Source organism: Notamacropus eugenii, chromosome 5, assembly GCF_028372415.1.
Source record: "Notamacropus eugenii isolate mMacEug1 chromosome 5, mMacEug1.pri_v2, whole genome shotgun sequence".
In the NCBI taxonomy this organism is placed as follows: domain Eukaryota; kingdom Metazoa; phylum Chordata; class Mammalia; order Diprotodontia; family Macropodidae; genus Notamacropus; species Notamacropus eugenii.
In genome coordinates, this window is record NC_092876.1 from 245,901,391 (window position 1) to 245,924,088 (window position 22,698).

Below are 22,698 nucleotides of genomic sequence, written 5' to 3' on the forward strand. Positions count from 1 at the left end.
CATAACTGTGTCAGAGGGCATGGGATGCTGGCATTTAAATATACTTGCAATGAGAGTGACAAAACAATGTTACCAATATAAACAGCATGGTTATTTTTCTATTTTCTATAGGTAGATAATAATTATCCAAATAATCTAATAGATATACCAACTTCATAATAAAATCACAGAGGTCAATTTGGAAGGAACCTTGGAGACTATGTAGCACAACTGTCTCATTTCGTTGTTCAATTATGTTCAACTCTTCCTGACCCCAGCTGGGGTTTTCTTGGCAGAGATATTGGAGTGGTTCACCATTTCCTTCTCCATTTCATTTTAAAGATAAGGAAACTGAGGCAAACAGGGTTCAGTGACTTGCCCAGGGTCACAAAGTTAGTACGCGTCCGAGGCCAGATTTGAATTCAGGAAGAAGTCTTCTTGACTCCAGGTCCAGAGCTATATTCATTTTGCCATCTAGCTGCCCTTTTACAGATAAAGAAACTGAGATCCAAGAGATCGGGTGGGCTGCCCAAAGTTGCACAAGTAATGTAATGGCACATCAGGATGTTAATTTTTAGTCCTATAACTCTAAGGTAAAGCACCTTTCCCACTAAACCAAGTAATTGCTATTCTAAGTATAGAAAAAAAGGAGGCTTTATTTAAAAGTCCTGTTTTTAGAGCACTCAGAACTGGCATTTCAACTGATAATAATATTCCTACTTGGTTTGATTTGGCCAGTGTTATTATATTGTAACCTTAGAAGAAATATCAATAGTATCAATAGTATCAATAGGTCCATTTTAGAGTAGTTTGATCCACAGACTGATCATTTTATCTATGGTATAAAAGACTGATAAAAGTGGTTAGACTTTTTGCAGGGTTCATAATTCTTTATTGTTTTCTCAATTACATAAAAGGCTGTACAGCATGGTGAGGAATAAAAGAATAGTATCTAAAACTTTTTTACTTCTGTTGAAAGACTAAGAATTGAGAGGGGCAGTCATACATATTTTTCAATAGAGGAAGGAGGGTTTTCAAAGCTGTATGTAGTCAGCTATTTATAATTTGAGAGAAATCAAGGGTTTCCTTTTGTTCTCAAGATGGGGTTGTGGTAGGAGCTTGCCTAGAAGGCAAGGAAACTGTGCTCAAGATGTGTTTGGCCCCGGAGACTAAGGCTCAATCTGCTGACACCTTCTTAATCAGCTAAGTATAAAAGTCATACCTAAAGTATAAAGGCATGGGAAAATCAGGAATTCCTCAGGGTGCTGACTCCCATGGAAGAGAAGTAGGGGGCTGGTGATAGAAACAGTGCAGAGTGTGCTGGTAAATGTTTAACAATTGGCTCTCTGAAAATTCCAACAAACTTGTAAGTTTAATCTGAATCATTAACATTTTCCCCATCACTTATTAAACCTAGGCAATCGACAACATCTGCTGATTTCTAAGGTACAGAGATGTTCGTACTGAAAATTTAAGAATCAGCTCCCAGAACCAGTGGAAGCTGGCTCCAGCACACCCTTGGGTGAGAGGAAGTTTCACCCAACTGAACCCCAAATCAGGCCAAGGTCAAACCTGGCCCAGAATAGGGGGCAAAATAGTCTATCCTCTGAAAACCATACCCATGGAACTAATTAAGTACTTTGAAAAGTATTGAGACTGCTACTCAGGATGTGATCTACATCAGTGGTGTCAAACTCAAAGAGAAACAGGACCACTAAACCATATATAAGGATCACTACAGTGATCCTTACTGACTTACAAAACCACATATTAACACTGTATATGATTTATGGAATTGTTATTTATTTTATGAAATATTTTAATCTCATTCAGGCAGCATTTGGGAGTGTTGAAGCCTTTCCCTTCTCCCCCTTCCCCACCAAATGTATTTGATTATCTCTGATCTAAATAACTGAGACAATTAGAAATTCGCTCCCTGAGCTTTTTCAACTTTAGGTGATATGATCTTTAGAGGGGTTTCAGATACTCCCAACATGGGAGAATATAAAAAAAAAACAAACCATGATATAAATAATATAAATATACGGCATTAGTGGAAACCTGAAATTCCAGAATGGTCATGTATTATATAAAAGTGGTCATATAGTAGTCATATTATATAGAAGTGATGCCATGGATGACAAAATTCACATGTCTAAATATGACACTTCTATTTACAATCTAATATCACAAGTTTGAAGAGGGTTTTTTTTTAAAATTTAATTTAGAACTGACCTTGCCCAATCTTTGGGGGGCTTCAAATGAATTATACCTAAATTATTAAATAAAAAAATTAAATAAATTACATTAAAAAATATCTGTGAAGTTGAAATACTGAAAGTCAGAATATATTTACAAGGGAAATGATCATTTTTAATCCAGTCTGAATATCAGTTTAAGGACTAAGCTGATCAATAAAGGACTGATTATTGGTCAACAAGAGTCTTTTGGTTAGAGTGGTATATGACATATCCAGTAGACTTGACCCATAAACTACCATTTAACATTATAAGACTTTTCTGTGTTTGTATAGTAATATTTCCTGGAGAAATAGATCACAGGAAAGCAATGTCAGCTTGGATGAAGATTCCCTATGGATGAAACTTTGGCAAAATTACTGCAAATCCTGGTATTCAAGTCTCTTTAAAAAAAATGCCAGTCAAGGAATAATCAGAAAACACAGAATTCAGAAGTCATTCAAACTATTACAGACATCAAAGAGCTCAGAAGACACCTTAGGAAAGAAAGTGTGTGTGTGTGTGTGTGTGTGTGTGCGTGTGTAAAATCACAAACAACAGGTTTGACTTTAGTTATCTGCACAAGACTCTCCTCTTTTCTGGAGAGAATGATTCTACTTTATGCACTGTGTTTGTATGAAGGGCAGAACCAGTGAGAGCCTGGGAGAGGAGAGTTCTTTTTCTTCCACCTTCCAGCATCCAGAGAGGACAGAAGTACTTCTGACTTAGTCCAGATTCACTGTCCAAAATCTCAAGTGGAGGACTGCCCGATGGCAGATCATGGACTCATTCATCCCACCTAAGGCATTATTGTAAGTTTTGGTCTCCCTGGGGGGCAAGGACAATACACTCAGTCTCCCTACCCCCACCCCAGTGCAATAACAGATTGCTCAGAACAGATTATTGGAAGAATATGTTAACAAAAAAGATAAAGAACTAATACGATACCAGATATGCTCCAAACACAAACTCAGAAGAAAATAAATTCGAAACACCTACAATAAAAGCCTCAAGGAAAAATAGAGATGCATTTCCCACATCTATTAGAATTCTTAGAAGAAATGACATAAGAATTTTTTAAAGAGTTAAAAGTGATGATATAAATGAAATGAGAGCAATAGAAGAATGACATGGCGAGGGGAATGAACTAGGGAAGAGACTGGGTAAAATAACTAAAAGCTTAGCCAAAGAAGTATACAACCTTACTCCAATTAACAGACTCCTTGAAAATCAGAATAGACCAAAGATAAGTTAATGATTCCCCATGACACAAAAAGAACTATTAAAACGAATCAAAATAATGAAAAAATATAAGGTCTCTCATAGCATAAACAATTCACCCGGGAAACAGATCACGAAGAGATAATATAAGAAATCAACAACTATCTGAATGCCATGACAAAACAAAAGACCCTAGACATCCTATTTCAAGAACCAGAGGGCCAAGTGACAATAGAATCCACTGGTAACAGAAAGCTATAAACGAAAACTCCCATGAATAACACAGACAAAATCCACCATTTCCCAGTCAAAGATACTACAAGTGTTCAGAAAGAGTTCAAGAACTGAGCAACCACACTGAGTAGCACAAAAGACTAAAGAGCTACCACAATAAAGGAGGAAAAAGCATTAATGTGATATTCCAGAAGGCATAAGAGAAAAGGCTTACAACCAAGAAAAAAATACCCAAAAAACTGAGCATAAACCTACGAAGGAAAATGGATTGTTAATGAAATGGAGGACTTCTAAGTCTTCCTGGGACAGCTAGTTGGCAAAATAGACAGTACCAGGCCTGGAGTCAGGAAAATTCTTTCTGAGTTCAAATCTAGTCTCAGACACTTACTAGCTGTGTGACCCTGGGCAAGTCACTTAAACCTGTTTACCTCAGTTTCTCTTCCATAAAATGAGCTGCAGGAGGAAATGGCAAACCACCCCAGTGTCTTTGCCAAGAAAATCCCAAAAGGGGTCATGTAGATTTGGACACAATTAAAAAAACAACCAAACAACAACAAAGCCATCCTAATAAAAAAGAATAGAGCTGAGTAGAAATTTTGAAATACAAACACAAACGTAAAGAGAAACATGAAAAGTTGAGTGAGTAATTGGGAAGAGACTTTCTAAGGATGAAATATTTACATTCTTAGGGCATATGATGGAATCATACAAGCATCCTCTAATAACTGTAATATTATCAGGGACATAGAGGGAGGTAAATAAGACAGAGGGTCTTAAAGGGATTTTTGTTTTGTTTTGATGATCTTAAATGAAGAAAGGAATGGAGGGAGGAAAAGATACAATAGCGAATGAAAGTGGAACACAGGAGACCTAATCTCACAAAATTAGAAGGTGCAAATAGAAATTTATACAAATGAGAAAGGGAGAGCAAGCATCAGATAAACCTCACTTTTACTAGAATTGGTCAAAGAAGAATACAAGATACACACAGTGTTTGATATAGAAATCCATTAAAATCAACAGGGAAACAGAAAGAAACAGATACAGGGAAAGGGGGATTAGTCATGAGCAAAACAAACCCTAAATTCAGAGGGGTGATCATGAAGAGTTTAAAAGGAAAGAGAGAGTGGCACAATCTTTTTTTTCCTCTGCTATATATGGCTGAATGTACAATGTTAGCAACCTGAAAGTGAAAATGAGGTAACTAATAAAATAAAAAATCATGGGCATGCGTGAAGTTGTGAAAGTTAAATGTGGTAATGTTGAGGCTTGACTGTACTTGAACCTGTGATGACAAGTCTCATCAAAGAAACAAAAGAGACAACAATTGATTCAGAATGCAAAATAACCAAAATGAAGGATAGTCTAGAATAAGAGAAACAAAAAACAATTAACATTGAAAGAAATTATGCTCTCTATCTAAACAAAGCAGCAAGATCCAGAAGACAGGATACACAGAGACAGTATAAGGATTAAAAGTTTGCCAAAAGTCAAAAAACCTGAATACTTTAATGCAAGAAATAATACAAGAAAACTAGCCAGAATTTCTCAATATTTCTAAGAAAATGAAACAGCATTTGAAAGAGATCATAGATGGCCTCCAGGAAGAACAACAATAATAATCAAGGCTGCAAATTTCTAGACCCATGGTGGTAAAATTTAAATCAATTCAGGAAAGAAAAAAAAAGGTTCTACAAATAACCAAAAGTTTTTTGTTGTTGTTCGGTCATTTTTCAGTCATATCTGACTCTTCATGACCCCATTCATGATTTTCTTGGCAAAAGATACTGGAGTGGTTGCTATTTCCTTCTCCAGCTCATTTTACAGATAAGGAAACTGAAGCAAACAGAGTTAAGTGACTTGCCCAGGGTCACACAGTTTGTAAGTGTCTGAGACCAGACTGGAACTCAGGAAAAAGAGTCTTCCTGACTCCAGGCCTGGCATTCTATTCACTGTACCACCTAGCTACCCACCAAGAACTTTAAAGAACTTTAAATAAACATAAAAGGAAATTCAAATATTACAAGATTATTCTGTATCCATCAGAAAACACAGAAGGAATTGGAATGATGTATTCTTAAGAAAAATGGGGATCAGGATGCAAAGATGACCTACCCTACAAATTTAAGCTAAACCATAAATGGAAACAAAAAGATAAACATTCAAAAATAAAGAGATGTTTGAAACATTCTTAGAAAGTAAACCACACCTGAAGAGATGATTTGTTTTCACAAGTACCTGGGACAGCAGAAACACAGGAGGGGTGAACAAATTCAGCAGTCAAAGGTAGCAATAGCAATGGAGTGACAGCAGAGAGACCTTGTGTTACATGTTCTCTAAGCGGGGTGGTGATTAAAAAGACACCTCATTCTTACCTCAGAAGGGAGTGAGTTAGAACTCCTAGGGGCAACTGGGACCTGCAGGGGTGTGAGGGTACGGGTCCAAGGAAGACACCCTGAAACAAATGGGCACAGGATGTATAATCACAGTGCCAAAGACCACTGGTATGGGGCTCCTTCTTCACTGATGGAGATGAATAACCCTGTCTGACATGAGGAGCGCAGTTAGTGAGAGTGAAAGAGAAGAGGATATCTCTTCCATCTTCAAGACTCTTCAAGCTTTGAGTCACACTGGGCACTTCTGGCTTCCAGATGATGGAAAAAGCCAACCTCACTTCAGGTTGCTGAAGGAAAATTTTGTAGGAAGAGATGAGAGGAGTGACAATCTCCATCATGTCCCTATCCCCGGTTTGCTACATTAGAAACTTCAAGAAAATTCCCCTTGGAAGAGCTTCAGGCAAATAGGAGCATTGGCACACTAAGGTTGGAGTCAAGAAGTGGTATAGTCAATTCTGGAAAGTAATTTGAAACTATGTCCAAAAAAGTTATTAAACTGTTCATACCCTTTGACCCAGTCACTAGTAGCGATACAACCACTAGGTCTATACACCAAAGGGATCAAGGAAAGGGGAAAAGGTCCTCCTATTTGTACAAAATATTTATAGTAGCACTTTTGTGATGTCAAAGAACTGGAAACTAAGGGAATGCCCATTAATAAGGGAAATGGCTGAACAAATTATGGTACATAAATGTAATGAAATATTATTGTTCCATAAGAAATGAGGAAAGAGCCAGTCTTAGAGAAATCTGGGATGATTTGTATGGACTTATGCAAAATGAGTTGAACCAGGGAACAATTTATATTAAACATCAACACTGTAAAAATATACAATTTTTAAGGACTTTTATAAGAACCCCTGATCAACAAAATGATCAATCATTGACCAGTGATGAAGAAACCTACCCTCTAACAGAGAAGTGAAGGATTAATATGCAGAATATGAGACATTTTTTTGAAATAGCCAATTTGGAAATTTGTTTTGATTATGTTTATGTTACAAGGGTTCTGTTTTTCCTCCCCTTCCCCTCCCAGTAAACAAAAACAGTGATGAGTGATCATTTTGGCAGTAGCAAAATTCAGCAAATTTTGGATGTCCTCAGAAAGATATCAGTAATTTCACTCATTAATTAAGATAATAAAGTAAGTATAAAACATCATGGCTGGAATTTTTAGTGATGAAATTAAATACAAAAATATCAAATCTTCAAGTGTCTCAGATATAATATGTATATATTCATATATATACATGTATATATATGAATATATACATATATGTATGTGAAAAGCAAGTTGGTATGACTTTCTACTTCTCTTATGTACCTTAAGACTACTGTTCCATTCTGGCTCCATATAAGCATACACTACGGCAATGACACTCTGACCCTAATCCTTTACGCTAACCATAAATGATCCCTTCCTTTCTCAAATCCCTTGCGCCACTTTTTAAAAAAACTCATGTATTTACCTGTATTATTTTTGTGCACATCTTTCTCTTCCTCTTCCTTTCCCCTCATCCCCAATGCCTATGTGACTTTTTCTCTTTAAATCCCCAGCACAGTACTTTGCACACCTCCAGCGAATAACACATACCTGTTGAGTCAAAGAACCTCTATAACCCTTGAAAGAGTCAGAATTCCTTTTTGGATTGTCCACAAAAATATTCACTTACAGTTTCACCTTCCTTTAATTAAATCAACTTGTCCTCAATCAACAAGCATTAAAAATAAAGCACTATTTCTTATTCAATTATTGTTTTCCGTTGTCTTCAATCCATTACAACAGTGCCCCAGGCAACTAAAGCTACAAATTGCTGCATTGTGACCACACTGCATTGATAAGGAGTCTCCCAACACCTAGGAAATCTAACTTATTTCAGCTACATTATGAGCTAAAAAGACTTTTGGGGACTAGCCTGTGAACTTAACTACCAATCATAATAATGTTTCTAGAGGGAAAAAATACACTAAGAATTACAAATAACTAATTTTAACAACACAATTCTTGTAACTAGGAGACGTGTGAATTACCACATGAACCTTTTATTTTCATCAAAAGTTAGGTTAATTGTTCAAACTATGGCCATTCACAATCCAAAATAAGTTTTAACTTCCTTATTCAGTATTATTTATAGTCATTCAAGACAGGCAGTAACCTTTGACTAATTAACTTTATTGTTTGTTTTTTTTTTCTTTTGCCTACAAGCGATTTCTAAGCCAGTCACTGATTTTGATTGAATTGTAGTAACAGAATGTTATGTTTTGTTTTCAAACAAGAAAAGGAAATGTTTATGCTTAAAATAAAAAAAAAAAAGTAAAGACATTTTTATTCAGTGAGAACAGCTTGACAAGATCCTGTCTACAACGTCTTAATATTTTATACTTAATCTACTTCAAATAGAGATCTAGAGAGAATCTTTTCCCTTTTTTCAAGCTGTCTTCTCTCTTTAGCATGTAAGCTTCTTGAGAGAAGGGGTTTTTAGTTTTTAACTGTATTTCTACTGCTGAATACAATGCATGGAATACAGTAAATGCTTAATATATGCTTCCTGCTTTCCTTTTGTATACTAATTTCATTGTATTGTAGACTATTTTATTCCATCACATTAATAACATACACTGTGCCTTAAATAATAAACAGGTCTACAAAAAATGAATCAGCAAAAACAAATGCTGGTAATTGTACAAACTTGCCAGCTCAAACCTATAAGCAATAAATTTGAGATAGAATATTAAAATTAAGTAGCAGCATGGTGGACTCCATAATAGAGTGGGAGTCAAAAACAGGTTCAAATCTCACTTCTGACACTTGCTAGCTGTATGTCCATGGATCATTTAACCCCTTTGAGTTATCGATCAATAAGTACCTACTAAGTGCCAGACGAAGGAAAAAGGACTAAGGTGACCTGGAAGAATTGTGATAGATGGACAGCTATCAGGTAAAGGAAATTCCCAGAGGACAAGAAAACAGACCTCTTTATAGAAGGGATAGCGACTGGTGTAGGGAACTCCCAGGAAGGAACTTCCCCTATCTATACAGGCAGGAACTTTCTCTGTAATTTAGTCTTAGAATGTTGCTTAGAGCACTGAGACCGGCCCAGGGTCACATAACTAGTATGCCCAGAGTTAATAGACTTTCCAGGGATCACATAACTAATATACAGAAGGGGAACCTGAACCCAGCTCTTTCTGGTGAAGAGGCCATTAAGCCTCTCACTAAAGGTCTGATCCCCACTTTATAGATGGAGAAACTAAGGCTCAGAGAAGTGGAGTGACTTGCCCAAGGTCACACTAATCCTAAGGCAGTAGGAGTTCTTAACCTGAGGTTTATGAACTTCCTTTTTAAAATTTTGATCATTACATTTCAAAATATTTTTTTCCCTTTGTTAATACTACTCGTTTTATTTTATGCATTTAAAAACACTGTGAGAAGGAGTGCGTAGGCTTCACCAGTTTCCTGCCAAAGGAGATGGATACAAATGGATACAAATGGATACAAAAGGGTGACTAACAGCCCCTCGCCCCACTCGCTGGAGGGGGGAGTGTCTCCACTTCAGCGCCCGGGCTCTTTCTCCTGTCTCCACACTCCTTGACTTCCAAGCACCCCTCTTCCTTCCTCCGAAACGCTTCGTGCCTGGCTAAGTCACCTTAGTGTCCGAGGGGCCCCAGCGAGCTCACGGATCCCGCTCCTCGTTCTCAGGCGCACGGCCACAAGTGAAAGCAAAACTAGCGTCGTCGAGAATGCCCTCGACGGCGGTGGTTTCGGAAACAAAACAAATAAAAAGCATGACTTTTTCTGTATAACTTTACAAGCTCTTCTCAACTACAAAGTAAGTTTGCGTTTCACTTTGGGGCAGCAGGTGGGCGAACGCGCGGGAGGCGGCCCGTGTCCACATGCGCCAGGCGGGGCGGGCTTGGCGAAGCGCGAGCGGCACGGGGGACCGGGTGGCACGCATGGAGCCGCGCGCCCTGCGGAAGGCGTCGGGACGCGGTGGCCCGGGAGGTGCTTGGGGGAGGGGAGGAGGAGAAAGCGCCCCGAGGGGCACCGGGCTGGGGGCGGGGGCGGCACCGGGAGAGGAGCGGCGCCGCGCGAGGCCACTCACCGGCCGCGGGAGCAGCGGGGCGCTCGGGCTCGATGGGCCTCCACCGCAGGGCGCTGTCGCTCAGCACCACGTCGCAGCTCCTCCCGTCGATCTCAAAGATCCCTCGCTGCAGGATGCGCTCGGCCCTGGGCACGGGCGACGCGGATGGAAGCAGCACCCGAGGTGGCCCAGCCTCGGCTCCCGCCGGCTGCTTCCCGCCTTCCGGGCCCCAGGCCAAGGCGCTCACCCGGCCCCTGGCCAGGCGGGGCATGGCGCAGCCTGGGACGGACGGGGGCCCAAGCAGGGTCCCGGGCAGGCCCCGCGCGGAAGCGGCAGCAGCGTTCTTCCAACGCGTCCGTCGTCGCCCTAGCAACGGCGCGCGCCCTCCCCCGGGGGCGGGGGCGAGCAACGTGTGCACGGTGGGTAGCCCCGCCCCTCCCTGCACGCGCCTGTGCTTCACCCCCGGAGGAAGCCGTGGAAAGTGCCTCGCTGTACTACGGTCTGGGAGTTCTCTAAGAAGCCCGCGGCGCGCGCGTGCACGTGCCAAAACCCGCGGCTCCCGGCTCCGGCCTCCGGGGCTGAGCTCTTCTACGTTTGCCGGACAGGCAGGCCCTTCACAAGCACTGGAAAAGACGAGGCTTAGCGCAGATGAGATGGTGGCAGAGGTGGAAGCAAAGCTTGGGGATGTCACTTCCAAAGAGCCAGATCTTGGAGGTGGTACAGTTCACAAAGCCTTCAAGGTCTCAGCAGTGACCAAGCCCGTGTCTGATTGCTGCGGGTTGGAGATGCTAGAGTTGTGAAGGTTGGGTTGTTAGAGAGGTCATTAGCCTAAATAATGAAAGCCCCGAGGAGAACAGGTCAGACTGCAGGGCTGAGGGGTCGTCTTGGCCCCTGTCGGAGCCGCAACCCCAGCTGAAGCCCTCTCCCCAGGACGACAACCATCCCCCTGGTCTCTCTGCTTCAAGTTTCTCCGGAATAATTGTAGAATGTAAACCTTCCCAAAACAGGCGTTTGTTCTGCACTAGCAAGCCTTGTATCTTAGATTTGTTCTGGAGACTAACCAGCTGTATCCCTGTATGCTGACAGTTGTCAGTAAGTATGGGCATCCCAGATCTGAGACTGAGTACCCATACCCTTTGGCACGTCACGTCATCTCTCTGGGCCTTAGTTATCTCGTTTGTTAAACGGTTTGGGCCAATATTGTCCGTCCTAGCTCTAAAAGTTTACGTGTGTGTATATATACATATGTATATATATATATATGCATATATATATACATGTACGTATGTATTTGAGCTGCTATTAAAATTCACCGTATCTGGAAGGACTTAAAGACTTCTCATATTAGCCTAGATTTAGGAGATTAGCTAATTCCCGTTGGAAGATGAGCACAAACTTTAGTAAATAATAACTAGAATAACACTAGCTCTCGTTCATAAAGTTTTTCAAGTTCTACAAAGCAGTTCATATATATTATTATCTCATTTAATCCTTACAAAAACCCTATGAGATAGGTGCCGTAATTATCTGAATTTTACACATGAAGAAAAAGGCATACAAGAAATATACAAATAAAACAGGTGACTCACCCAGAGTCAGCTTGGGATGGGGGAGAGGCATTCACACCAGTCAGTTATCAGCCAGGAAAAGGAAAGAGACCCCAACACTAGGACTTGACATTATTTAGCCCCCTGGGCTGGTGTCTGGAGTACCTTTTCTACAGGTCTTCACAAAATGGAAACCTGAGTCATTCCTAATTCTTGCCTCTCCCTCCCTCCCAATATCCAATGGATTGATTGAAATGTCCTTTCAATTCTATCTCTACAAATATTTCTTGCACCCGTTCCCTTTTCTCCATTCATCCTCCCCACACCTTAGTTCAGTCCATCTTGTCTTCTAGACTGTTTCCAGACTTAGACTTTTTTCAAAGCTCAGCGCAGGTGCCACTCTCTATGAAAAACTTTTGTTGATCCATCCAGTTATTAGCAACTGATGTTTCTCGAATTATTTTGTATGCATATATCTTATGTCTGTTCTTAAACTGAAGGATCCTTTTCTTTTTGTCATGATATTCCCAGCACTAAGCAAGGGCCTTGCACAAAGTACTCAATAAATATTTTCGGAATCAAATGGGATAGGGGTGGGGAAGTCTAAAAATAAACAAATCCATAGAAATTTGGAGCAGTTAGGTGGATAGAATGTCTGCCTTGTAGTCAGGAGGATCTGAGTTGAAATTGGGCCTCAGATACTAGACTGTGATTCTGAGTAAGTCATTTCACCCTGTTTGTCTCAGTTTCCTCATCTATAAAATAATTTGGAGAAAGAAACAGCAAATTACTCCAGTATCTTTGCCAAAAACAACCCCAAATGGGATCCTGAAGAGTTGGATTCAACTAAACAACAACATAGAATTTTAGAGGCAGAAATAACTTTAAATATCATCTAATCCAACCTCCTTATTTTACAGAGAAGATAACTGAGAACCAGGGAAATTAAGTAACTTGTGCAATACTACACTGCTAGTTAATCTTAGAGTCTAGTCCTGGAGCAGAGGTAGGATTAGAAGTCAGCATTCATGCTTTCCTATTGTATCACCACCTTACTTCCTTCAAAAGAAGTGTTAGGAGGCTGCTGAGGTGAAGATCAGTTACTTTCAGGAAACTTGAAGTGTAAGTATAGGGATTATTTTAGGTCCCAATCAAACTCTGAATGATCCAGGAACTAAGGCTTTATGTCTCGAGAACTAGCCAACTTCCTTTTGAATATCAAGTTCTTATAAGCTTGTCAAGCTGGTGCGCATATTGTTTAATGTCCTGAAAATGAGTACCCAAGCCTCCAACCTAAGCTGAGAGCAGAGCGTCAGCATTATCCCAGTCATTATTTTAAGAGAGGTGCTGTTCTCTGTCTAATGAGTTTTGATTCCCCAGTCAACTTTGGGTATTTACAGCTTATAGATGATCAACAAAATAGGAATTTCTTGGAATATTGAAGCCCCATTGATGATCTAAACAAATAGGTCAAGGTAGTGGCTATTTTTTCCCAGCCATCTCCCCTCATCTATGCTTATCTTCCCCTCCCCCCAGTTCCTCCAAACTTGATCTACCACTGTGTGGCCTACCTCTGATAAGAGAGGTTTATCTTGCCAACAACTGGACCCCCATGCCTCTTCACCAACATCTCCCCTACCATACCTCTAAGTATGCCCTTTCCTTTCTAGGTCCGTTTTACATGTCGTCTTCCTCCTTTATAATACAAGCTTTTTGCAGGCAAACACTGTCTCTTTTGCTTGTATTTATTTCTCTAGTGCTTAGCACAATGCCTGTCCTGTAGTAAGTGCTTAATAAGTACTTCATGTATTTGTTTTTTAAGACTTCCTCCTTGGAGACAGGTAAGCATTCTTCAAGCATCAATCAGAACATATAGCCAAAAGTAATGGTCTTACTTTAGCTTTGGAAATTTGGTCAGAAGGCAGGAGTATCTGGGAATATTCTACCTTCTTTGGGGTTCCCACTGCTTTTCCTTAATAATAATAGCAACTCAATTTCATATATCACTTTAAGATTTGCCAAGGACTTTCTTCACAACATTCCTCTGAAGTATGTAGTATAAAGTATTATGATCCCCATTTTACAGATGAGGAATTTGAGGCCTTATACTTCTGTGTACCCTTGACAATAGAGGTAGTTACTCTATGAAGTGGGTTTTGAACCTAGGTGTACAGACTATAAATAAAGCCCCCATGCTCCCATATGAAATTTTTTTTATTGCTATTTCAGTATTCTCTCTCTCTCTCTCTCTCTCTCTCTCTCTCTCTCTCTCTCTCTCTCTCTCCCTCTCTCTCTCTCTCTCTCCATCTATCTATCTTCATTCCTAAATTCCATCAGTCCTACATCCATGACATCTTTCTTTCTCTCCCCACTAAATAGATTGGCATATTAGGTCTGAATAAAATACATCTATACCTTTTATAATAGCGTATATCTAAGTACCAAGTGAAAGCAGAACCAGTCTCATAAATTCTGTTATTCTAGGCCAGGCCTGATTCAGGCATACCTGGTGCTTCAGGCTCAGAACTGAAATGAAATGAGACACTCATAAACCATACAGCTTCCAACAAAAGGAAGTTGATTTAACAATAGCATGAAAAAGATATTCAGCAAAGACATATTGTAAATTCAGATGATATCAGCTCCCCTGTCTTTTACATTGGCCAAGTTGACACAAAGTTAGATGAATTGATTCACATGGCAGTGAGAAGTGAGGAGCCTTGACAACTTGTGAGCTGGACTTTTATGCCTTTTATAACTTTTTGAGATTAAGTCCCTCAGACCAAGGCTTTTTAAATTTTTTCCACTCTGAACCCCAGGCATTTCATGGCCTGAGGGCATTCGCAGTACGAAGTGTATGTTTTATGTTCCAAACTAAAACTGCAATGAAGTTTCAAAATGCAACAAGGGCAAAAGCTGCCAGAAACACCTCAGATGCATTCTTGTTTGATTTTTAATTAATTTTTGGTCGTTTGTGAGTTCAGAAACCTTTTACTGTTACCGAATTTTTCACAACCCCATATGGAGGAGCAATCCACAATTTAAGAAGTGCTGACCTCTAGACCAGTTAAACCTCTTGGACAGTAAATTAACTTTTTAGAAAAACCCCAGTTTGTGTGGCAGGAACCTTATTAGTCAATGCACAGTGAATTTCTAGAGGTCTACTGCCATGGATCTTAACCAGATCAGTACAATAGATGTGGCCTCTAACACAACCATGTAATAGTTGTCAGGCAACCATCCCAGAATTGGAAAACTTTGTACACCCAAATGGAGGCATTCAGGAAACAACTTCTCAGTTTAGGACATGAAAGTAGTAAGCGAGATAAAGATAAGTAGAATTGAGCTACTTTATCATATTTCTAGCAGATTAGAGACAGTCTGTGCCCTCTTTATTGTTACCAAGGTGTAATGTATATACTGACATATTAAAATGTCAAAGGCCAAATGATCCCCTAGACTCCTAAAACAAACACATAAAATTATTCTTCTTTATCTTCAAAATGATTCCTTTATCCCTGTTTTCACAAAAATAAGTAAAATAATCTAGCACTTTCAAAGTACTTTTTCTTCTAAAACTTGAAAATATTTTCCATTCATTTTCCCCCCGTCTAACCCAAATAACTTGCCTTACTGACATTCAGCAAAGTGATCGATAGCCTCTCTTAGTGTTCCCCAAAGTGATCAATATGATGCAATTATACATGAAGGTCCCTAACACAAAACTTATCCCCCAAAAGTTTGCTTTGTTTATTGGCAAGACCTAGAAAAATAAACCAGAAAGAAGGGCTGTTTGTTGTTGTTCTGTCATGTCCAACTCTTCATGGCACTATTTTTGGTTTGTTTTGGCAAAGGTATTAGAGTGGTTTGCTGTTTCCTTTTCCAGCTCATTTTACAAATGAGGAAACTAAGGCAAACAGAGTTAAGTGACTTGCCCAGGGTCACACAGCTATTAAGTGTGTGAGGCCATATTTGAATTCAAGAAGATGAGTCTTCCTGACTCCAAGCCCTGTGCTCTGTCCCCTGCATCACCACAGACTTGGGGAGATCTGGATTAACATCAGGTTCACCAGAGCCAGATCCATTCTATTTCCAGTAAAAAGTTCAAGATTATTAAAATACAGGCAGAGAGTATGGCTTCCAATGGGAACATCTTCATCATATTTTAGGATGGATCCAAGCTGGTCTGAGGATGGCATTTCTCATATCTTACTCCACCAATTCTTCTCTGGATCTTGAGAGAACAAACTGGCCTCCAGATCTAGAGGGCAAGATGACTGCAAATGGCTATTCATTTTACCAAATTTGTTTCAAATCATTGAAATTAGTTCTTAAGGCTCGCCTAGTTCACTTCAAAAAGCCCTTCTGATTACTTTTTTTTTTTCCACTGGGCTCTGTGATTGGCCTCTGTGTTTGTAAAATATGGCCACTGCTTCTTCAATGGAAAGGAGAGCCAACCACAGGCAAAATGTAATTTCCCAAACGTAGGTGCTTTGGGCGAAAAGAGGTCCAACTGCTTCCATCTCTCAGTCATTTCTGATGATAAGTGGGCATGTTTTCAAAATGTCAGAGGGGGGGCTGTTTCCCTTTCATGCTGAGTGGAGAATTTGCCAGGATATTTCTGCTACTCTGACTCCTGCTGCCTTAAAGGTAGAAGGCCATATGCCCCTGAAAACAATAACAAAGAAAATAGGGAAAATTCTGGAATCTCACTAAACCAGTCAAGCAAAATTTCTCATTGTCCTTTGTTCTCTTTCATATTGCCAATTCAGTTACATCTTTGAAAGTATTGTGGAGTTGTACTCAGGTTCTCTATCTCACCTACCTATTTCCTCTTTAAGCAAAGTAATCTCTATGACAGGAGGGCTAAATATGTGAAATAAAGATACTCCTCATTGTTCCTTTCTCCCTGATTTTAAGGCATCTTTTTTCTAAATAGAACTCAAAGCAAAAACTGACAAAAATCTATTTTACTATACAGAGCTAGGAAATGTGTATGTAAATGTGCCATTTAAGACAAAGGCACATACTAAGTACTCATACTATTCAGTATGTACAAAATGAATGAATGATGTGTCTATTAATATGAGACATATAGAATAGAAATAATTTTTACACATAGTCACTTAAAGTTACTTTGAGTAATCTTTCTTTAAATATAAGCAATTGCTCAAAGAGAAAAGACAAGGAGAAGGGAATAGGAATAACAGAGAGAGTAGGGCTTGATAATAAGAAGTTGGAACTGTCCAAAAGTGAAACAGATCCACACGAGGCAGTAAGTTCCTCTCTGCTGAAGGTCTCCCAACAGAGACTCAGAGACCACTTGCACAGAATGTTATCAAGGTGATTCCTGTACAAACCTAGGTTAGAAGAGAGTACCTACCTCTGAGGTACCTTCCAATTGTAGGAGTCAATGATTCTAATTGCTAACATTATTTGGAGACAGGGGACATGCTAAATACTGGCAAGAGTATTGGATTTGAAAAGTCTCAGCGAATCCTGCATTTGAATTCTGGTTCTTGTACTCTTTGTACCAATATTGTGGTGATTTCTTGATGTGTTGTGGTGGAACCATCTCAAAGGATTCAGTCAGATGACCTCTGATCCAAGTACAGGCATTTATTGAGATTGACACCTCTCATGAAGCAGGCTAAGTTCCAAGAGGCACAGCAACTTCAGAGAAAACAAGATGGATTTTTATAGGGTAAAGATGCAACTACATAACAGAAATTATGGATATTAAAATATTAATATTAAATATTCATAAAATTGTGAATATTAAAAATACAGGAGGGGTTTGTTAAGGGATTAGGTAATACTCAGGGAACTACGCATGTGATTACCCACAATGCATACAGAAAAACTCATTGGGGGTATGATAATGATATTATAATAAGCCTCTCTACGTCATAAATTCACTCTAGGTCAGTTCTTTACTAGTATTGCAAAGGTGCCTCCTTAGGGAAAGTCCCTTCTATTGTTTTGGATTCCACTCATGACTGAGTATTGTGGTCCTGTATGAGACTAGATGGATGTGGTTGTGGTTGAGAGCATGCATACACCTGCTGTTTCTGTGGAAAATATGAGGAATGGGTCTGGAGGCATTGGCTAGCTAGAGGCAGTGACTGGGGTCTGATCACATGGACATACCTGCTGTTCTGTGAGAAATATAAGTTCATGGACACACTTGTTCTAGTGAGCAGTGAAGCATATATGAAGTTAGGATATTGAGTGGGGGGTGGGATGAGTGGGTAGGTAGGGGCAGTGGGACTGTTGTTCAGAGGGGCCTATAAGGAAATTAGGATGTTGGGAATGGAGGCAGCTTTATTAGGATCCCATCAATATGACCTCACTGTATATCTGCTACATGATAAGGTTGGGCTAGATCAGGGGTGGAGAGCCTGTAGCCATGAGGTCCTCCAGTGGGACCCTTTGAATGAATCCAAACTTCACAGAACAAATCCCTTAATAAAAGTATTTGTTCTGTAAAACTTGAACTCAGTCAAAAGGCCGTACCCAAGGACCTAGAAGGCCACATGTGGCCTCAATAATCTCCCTATACTAGGTAATCTGCAATGTCCCTCTCCCCTGATATCTATATCCCTGATGGGTAAGTGGATGAAAAACAGTTTAAAACAATTAACAGGTGAAATTCATTGTCTTTATTTAACTGAAGTACCATAGTGAAAAAAAGATGTTTGCATAGAGAGAAGAAACTCTCTCCAACTTAAGGTTTTGTGGATGAAATGAGCTGCAATTTTTCTTTGTCATCACTTAAGAAAAGCAAAAGAAATGAACTTAAGCAGCAATGCTGTTCATTCTTCATTTTTGAAGAGGACCACAGGGTGATGTGAATGAATTGGAATTAAGGGAGACAGAGTTCCACAAAGTCATCAGCCTTGATTTCTCTTCCAAAGTCATTGAAGTCCAATGACAAGACAGAAGTTAGGAGGATTGTGGATGGCAGTGAATGACCCTGGTGTCATTGATGTGTTACAAGCTCTCAGCAGCGTGGACTGACTACCCAATAAATTCTTGACAATAGAAGAATGAAGAGAAAACTTGTTATAGTAGAAAGAAGGCTAGCCATGAGGACAGGAGGAACTGGGTTTAAGTCCTCTCTCTGAGGTATATGAACACTGACCATAAGTGTGTCACTTTACCTCTCAAAAAAGCCTAGACGACTATTTAAGAATGAATAGAGAGTATTCCAAAGACAGTTCATTTTTAAGCAATTAAAGCTTAAACCTGCAGTGTCCCAAAATGACAATGTAAATTTTAATGAATAACTGATCTGTATCAATGGAAGAAGTTTCCATACTAGGAAGGCTCTTCCTGAGGCAGCTAGGTGAAGAACTCTGGACCTGGGATGGAGACTGGAATTCTAATCCAGCCTCAAACATTTACTGTGTGACTGCAGGCAAATCATTTAACCTTACTATCTGCCTCAGTTTTCTTATCTGTAAAATGAGTATAAAATAGCACCTACTTCCCAGAATCTGTAAAAATAAAATGAGATAACATGTGTAAAGCATTTTGAAAACCTTAAAGTGCTATATGAGTGGTGACTGGTAGTAGCAGCAGTAGCAACAGCAGCAGTAGTAGTATGAGAGCAGGAGGAAACAGAGGAGGTGAAGGAGGAGGAGTAGAACCTTCATGAAATCATTGGCCCATCCCAGAAGATGGTCAAACAAAGATTTTAGATTCCTTTTTTGTCATACTAAAGAAGGAGGGTGGATTTTCCTTTTTTCCTAGAATGAATGAAATGTAGTACTGCCTAAAGTAAAGGAGTAGGCTAGATTAGAGGTGTCAGATACAGTGTTGTGGGCCACATGGGGCCCTCAGTACTCCAAGTGCAGCCCAAACAGGATTAAAATGTAATTGGTAAATACTTAACAAAATGAATAAAAATACAACAAAATATAGACAGCATAATATTATAAAACCAAATTAATAGGCAGCTTATAGAGATCCCTATGCATGGATTAGCGGCTCCCATTTGTATCTGAGTTTTATGCCCCTAAGCTATATGACATCTCTTATTTATGTGGAAAATAAGTATCCATAGTCATAGTAGTGATTTACATTATGGAATTCAATCTGTCTCACTCTCAACCTCATTGGTCAGTTATGTCCTACCCTGTAAAGAGAGGTTTGGGAAGTATGAGAGTAGGAAGATGTTTATATCTTACCTTCTCAAAAAAACTGAGTGCTTTTCATGATTCAGTGTCTTATAGAATATCTCTGTGTATTGTTGTAACCTTACCCCCAGAACAGTACGCTACACAGTGCTGACACACAATTAAAGTTTGATGGTGTTATAAGCCCTCAAGCATAAAAATTTTAGGGACAAGAGTAAGCGGCTAATAGGAAAATGTATAATCATATTGATATGGTGAAAAGAGCCCTGAATTTGGGCTCAGAGGAACTGGATTCAAATTCTTCTTTCTCGTACTACTTGTATGACCTTGGATAAGTCATTTAATTTCTCTTTACCTCAGTTTTCTCATTTGTCAAATAGGAGGTTAAATTTGATGACTTCTAAGATTACTTTTAGTTCTGAAGATTCTGTGGCCCTTCCTGGAAATATTTTAAAATGATATATACTTTTTTATTGTTGTTTTCGATGTACAAAGCAGGGTGTCAGGAATTGTTGTTTACGTATATATTAATGAAACAGAATCCCAGCCCTCAGGGAACAGGCTATGGAATCTAGTCAAGCTATGAATTTGGGGATATATGTAAAGAGGCCAAAATTATACAGTTATTCTAATGGGCCAATACTGAGTTTACACTAAAACTTCAGGGACTTAATATTACAAGAGAGGTTAAAGTGATAGATGTTGCTACAAGGGAACCAGATAAGAGCCCAAATTCCAAAAATTCAATTCAGTTCAATTCAACTAGCAATTATTGAGAACCTACTATATGTCAGGCACTGTTCTAGGCCTTAGGGATCCAAAGATAAAAACAGAATAAACTCTAATTTTTAAGGAACTTACAGTTTACTGAGGGGAAAGATTCTAAGTAGGATCTAATCTGTGTCAGTCAGATAGGAAAACAACAGATAAACCGAGTAACCTCCCTATAATGAAATTAACTAAGTATTTGAATAAAAAATTTAATCAAGACTTAAGCCAGTAGTCCAGTATAGAAAATACCAGCTTTTTAATCTTCTTGGTGTGATTCCATAAGAAGATATAATGTTTTCAAGCCTCTTCTTCCCCATGATAAATAAGTTGTTGGTATAGTGGAAAGAGTTTTACTTGGAGTCAGAGGATCTGAATTAAATTTTTAGTCTCTTAGTTGTATTATCTTGGGCAAGTCATTTCCTCTTCCTAGGCTTCATCTCTAAGGTGAAGAGTTTAGATTAGAAGGTCTGTAAGATATTTTTCTAACTCTAAATCACTGTGATCCTAGTGGTGGTGCTCTCATTGGAAAAGATGTTCTTTTGTGTACCTGAAGCAATTTTCATTAGAAAACCCTTCATTATCATATTGTGCATTCTTTTGCTTGAAATGAATGAATGCATGGAACATCAGATAATTTGTACTATGTATAGTATACTGTCTTTCCAGACTGATTTTATTGTTGGGCTAGGCTCTGCTGAAGAGTAAACAATAATGCAAGTCTTTAAAGTGAAAAAAGGAGTGCAACCAATTGTTTTAATTCTGGTTTTATTAATTCTGTGTTAAGCACCATTTACAGTTAAATATTACCACCAAGACATTTTTGTGGCCTATTGATTCTAGATATCACCACCTTAAAGGTCAGTTATGTGCAGAAAAATCACTAAATTGTATTTTCACAGTTGAATCACACAGAAAAAGATATCTTTAAAAAACATCTGTCTGAAAGCTTTGCTACATGTCTGATTTACAGATGTATATAATTGAAGTTATGCATTACAGAATCTCTATATTTGGAGAAATTTTTTATAAGAGTCTGGATTCCTTCTGCAGATTCAAGTTGCCACCTTGTCGCATTTTCCTTACAACACAATTGAATGTGATACTGTGGTCAAAAAATATGTATCTAATGGCAAAACTTCTTATGATGACCCTTTCTAGCTAAACTTCAAACAATAATCTGACCCCGGTCCTTTCTAGGGTGGGAAGATAGTCCAGACTTGCGCTCTAGTAGCACAGCACTAGAGGATCTCCAACCTCCAGGCCATGATGAAACAGAACATTAGTGGGGAATGCTCCATGCTATGCTGTGACATTTTTCTGGAATGATCTCTTCATTAAATCTTTGAATATTTTGAATCAGGTTAAATGGCTAAATGAGTGGTCTGTATTAGAGCACTGTATTTAAAGTCAGTGGATAAAAGTTTAAATCTTTGCTCTGGTCCTTCCTACCTGAAAGAACTTGGTTAAGCCAATTAACCTCATTATGAAGGCCTCAGTTTCTCCAGGAATAAAATAAATAAAATTAGGGAAGCATAATGGATGGATAATTTCTAAGGTCTTTCCCATCTTTAAGCCTTATGAAAGTAAAGGATATTTGGATAACAGCAAAAATAGAAGGCATTTGAAATGTTCAATATCCAAATTTTTCTATGTTCTTTTTAGACAACATTCTGTTGAATTATCTCCATTCAGGGCTGTGAATTTTATCTCATGTATTTATCTTTAACCTACAACAAAATTTCATTCACTGCTATCAATAGACAGGTATTACAATTCTCACTGACATCAATGGCAAGGTATTAGCATATCTCTTGAGAGCTGTAATATCCTTTCATTGACGTCAAAGCAAAGTTAAGATACTCATTTAATTGACATAATTTAAACAGTACACTGAATTAAAAATACTTGCATTCCAAGTTGATAGAACTTAACATATTAAAGGTAAGATAGCAATTTAGATAAGTCAGTTGCATTTACCTGAATGAAACTCCCTAAAGGAAATATTAGTTCTTTAGTAATTTTCAATGATCTAATAATACCAGGCCTCTTGACTTCCCTTTTTGTATTAATGGTACTATCACCTCTCAGTT

General features: G+C 38.9%; 1 protein-coding gene across 3 annotated transcripts in view; it reads right to left on the bottom strand.

Annotated features, from left to right (window-relative positions):
• CERKL (CERK like autophagy regulator) overlaps positions 1-10,536 on the bottom strand; it is a 194,109-nt gene extending 183,573 nt beyond the window's left edge. For 2 of the 3 annotated variants that reach the window (XM_072612552.1, XM_072612551.1), the window contains exon 1: positions 10,171-10,536. In XM_072612552.1, coding sequence (XP_072468653.1) covers positions 10,171-10,420 — 250 coding nt within the window. In that variant the 5' untranslated portion in view covers positions 10,421-10,536. The remainder of the gene's footprint in view (positions 1-10,170) is intronic. The other variant, XM_072612550.1, reaches the window with a different exon arrangement.
• Positions 10,537-22,698: the final 12,162 nt, after the last annotated feature.